General features: G+C 51.0%; 1 protein-coding gene across 1 annotated transcript; it reads left to right on the top strand.

The window, feature by feature from the left end:
• Positions 1–663: 663 nt before the first annotated feature.
• On the top strand, positions 664–1,596 carry LOC308044781 (olfactory receptor 14C36-like; the record flags this gene model as incomplete). Its single annotated transcript, XM_080351644.1, has 1 exon — positions 664–1,596. The coding sequence occupies one exon, from the start codon at positions 664–666 to the stop codon at positions 1,594–1,596; it is 933 nt and encodes a 310-aa protein (XP_080207770.1).
• Between the last annotated feature and the right edge of the window lie 1,433 nt (positions 1,597–3,029).

The raw sequence follows: 3,029 nt of genomic DNA, 5'->3' as shown, positions 1-3,029 counted from the left end.
GGTCTGAGGTGGATCCCTCAGCTCTCAGCAGTGTCTGGTGGCTTTTCAGGGTAACATGGTAGTGTGATCACCCTCCATCTCAGAAAGGTGCCAGCCCAGGGCAGCTGGAGCAAGACAGAGGGACAGACCAGCTCCCCTCGCTCTGCACTAAGCCACAGGCATCCTCTTGCCTTGCAGGACTCGCTCTGTTCTCCCTGAGTGCAGCAGAAATACTGATGGTTTCTGACATCCAAGAACATTCCCCAGGGTGAGAGGGGAGAAGGAGCTGTAAAAAACCCTAAACCTCTCAAAACGCCTTCTGCCACCTCATTTCCTTATCCCTGGGAGTGCAGATGCTGACAGGTATTTCTGCACCAGGAGCAGCTTCATGTGACAAAGCTGAACCCCAGGACTGTCCCCTGCCCCCGTTCCCATGACCCCACTGCTGCAGAGCAGGGCTGACTCCTCAGCAGCCAGCGGGCACAGGCCCTGCTCCTCATGGCCCCTCCAGCCAGCACCACCCAGGGCTCAGACACGGAGCTGAGGGAAGGTCTGGAAAAGGACAAGGGGGTGTGGAGCTGGTGGGTGTGTGTGAGAAATGGCTTAGACTTTGCTCAGAGAAATCTCCCAAAAATTCTCACTTCCTTTTTCTTCTGTGATAGCCCCCATAGCCAAAATCAGCAAATGTCCAACAGCAGTTCCATCACCCAGTTCCTCCTCCTGCCGTTCACAGACACACGGGAGCTGCAGCTCTTGCACTTCTGGCTCTTCCTGGGCATCTACCTGGCTGCCCTCCTGGGCAACGGCCTCATCATCACCACCATAGCCTGGGACCAGCACCTGCACACCCCCATGTACTTCTTCCTGCTCAACCTCTCCCTCATTGACCTGGGCTACATCTCAACCACTGTCCCCAAGTCCATGGCCAATTCCCTCTGGAACACCAGGGCCATCTCCTACACAGGATGTGCTGCCCAAGTGTTTCTGTTTGTCTTTTTAGCTTCAGCAGAGTATTGGCTCCTCACCATCATGGCCTACAACTGCTACGTTGCCATCTGCAAACCCCTGCACTACGGGACCCTCCTGGGCAGCAGAGCTTGTGTCCATATGGCAGCAGCTGCCTGGGCCACTGGGTTTCTCCATGCTCTGCTGCACACGGCCAATACATTTTCACTACCACTCTGCAAGGGCAATGCTGTGGACCAGTTCTTCTGTGAAATCCCCCAGATCCTCAAGCTCTCCTGCTCAGACACCTACCTCAGGGAAGTCTGGGTTCTTGTGATTTCTTTCTCAGTGGCATTCGGCTGTTTTGTGTTCATTGTGCTGTCCTATGTGCAGATCTTCAGGGCCGTGCTGAGGATCCCCTCTGAGCAGAGTCGGCACAAAGCCTTTTCCACGTGCCTCCCTCACCTGGCCGTGGTCTCCCTGTTTACTAGCACTATCATATTTTCCCACCTGAAGCCCCCCTCCATCTCCTCCCCATCCCTGGATCTGGTGGTGTCTGTTCTGTACTCAGTGGTGCCTCCAGCAGTGAACCCCCTCATCTACAGTGTGAGGAACAAGGAGATCAAGGATTCAGTGTGGCAACTAATGAATGGCTGTTTTATGAAGCAATAAACTGCCCATCATCTTCTGCATGGCATATGTAATGTAAATAATTTTCTCACTGAGTGGTTGTGCCCGTGTCCACTGGACACCCTAGAGAACCTGCTGCAGGTCAATCGTCATGGACCGGCCTCTCACAACCACCATTTCCAGCACTGGCTTCTCACTTCAGCTTGAAGAGGTTCTTTGTCCCTCCCTGGCAGCACAACTAATGAGTAGGTCAGATGTCCATGTTTGCATTGTGTAGACAAGATGTAAACAAACGCACAAAGTGCTTCTGAGGTGATGAACCCGAGTGAGCAGAAACACCATCAGCTATTCCTTGGGGTTCCATGAAGGTCAGTGGGACAGACAGTGTTTTGATGTGATTTCATGTTGAAAGTAACATCCTTTGGGGAACCACCTGAATGTAGCACTGGGATGTGCTTCCTGGAACAGAAGATCCCGTGTCCATTCTTTATGCCATGAGGCGTCTCATGTAAGTGCAGAGAAGGGTGACAAATGGAAGGGCTGAGGTGCCTCCCAGACTCCTGGAGTGGCAGCAGGAGATCAGAGGGACACAGTGACTCCTGCATCTGTGTGTACAAGGGAAACACTCTGTCTCTCAACATCCATGGGTGCATAAGGAGTCCATGGTGAGGTTACTTCTCTCTGGTCAGGCTAAAGACCACAAGAAGTCTGTCGGTTGGGGTCCCTGCCTGCAGAGCAGTTTCTGAGATAGTCGAGCTTTCCATGGTAGTGGGAAGAGGCCAGAGAGGGGAAAAAAAATAATAACTGAAAAGGACAACTTGGGAGGTGCATTCTGGATATCAGGAGGAAGAAACGTCAGTGGAAGGGCAGTGCTGCGGTGCAGGAGGTCACCCAGAGGCAGTCGGGATCAGCCCATGGCTTTGTGTTTCAACAAACAGCCAGTGAGGGTGCAGTGAATGAGGCACGGACTCTCGGGAAGGTGCAGTGAGAGACATTTATTACAAACTCAGGCTTGCATTTATACTTGCTATGATTCTTGCTCAAGCATTTGCTGATTTGCCAAGTGAGTCATTACATAAACGATATATTTTGTGTTGCCACCAAAGTTACTGCCATAAACACAGGTTTTGTCTGTCATAAGCTATCCCTCTGTCCTTGATGTATCAATCCTGTATCAGTCCCTCTACCCTTGATGTCTCACATAGCATACGGTACTTGCTTCTTGTATTTTTCCACTAGCGCTTGTTCTCACACTGTCGACTCTCGCAGTTTCTCACAGACCCGATCTTAGCACACTGCCACATCTCCCCTTCATGTTTACTGAGTGCATAGCCATAGCAGTATGTAGTTGCATGGCTATTACCTGATTAGACCTTTTTTCAATCATTTGTTGTAACAAGATGTCTCTTTAAGACGGTTTAAAAACCCAGTTGGAGATTCCTTACAATCCTGTTTAATCTCCAAAAGTTCTGGCA

This window comes from Nesoenas mayeri (assembly GCF_963082525.1).
Source record: "Nesoenas mayeri genome assembly, chromosome: 11".
NCBI classification, from domain to species: Eukaryota; Metazoa; Chordata; class Aves; order Columbiformes; family Columbidae; genus Nesoenas; species Nesoenas mayeri.
The sequence above is the reverse complement of the archived record's forward strand: the minus strand, read 5'-3'. Positions and strand labels throughout refer to the sequence as shown.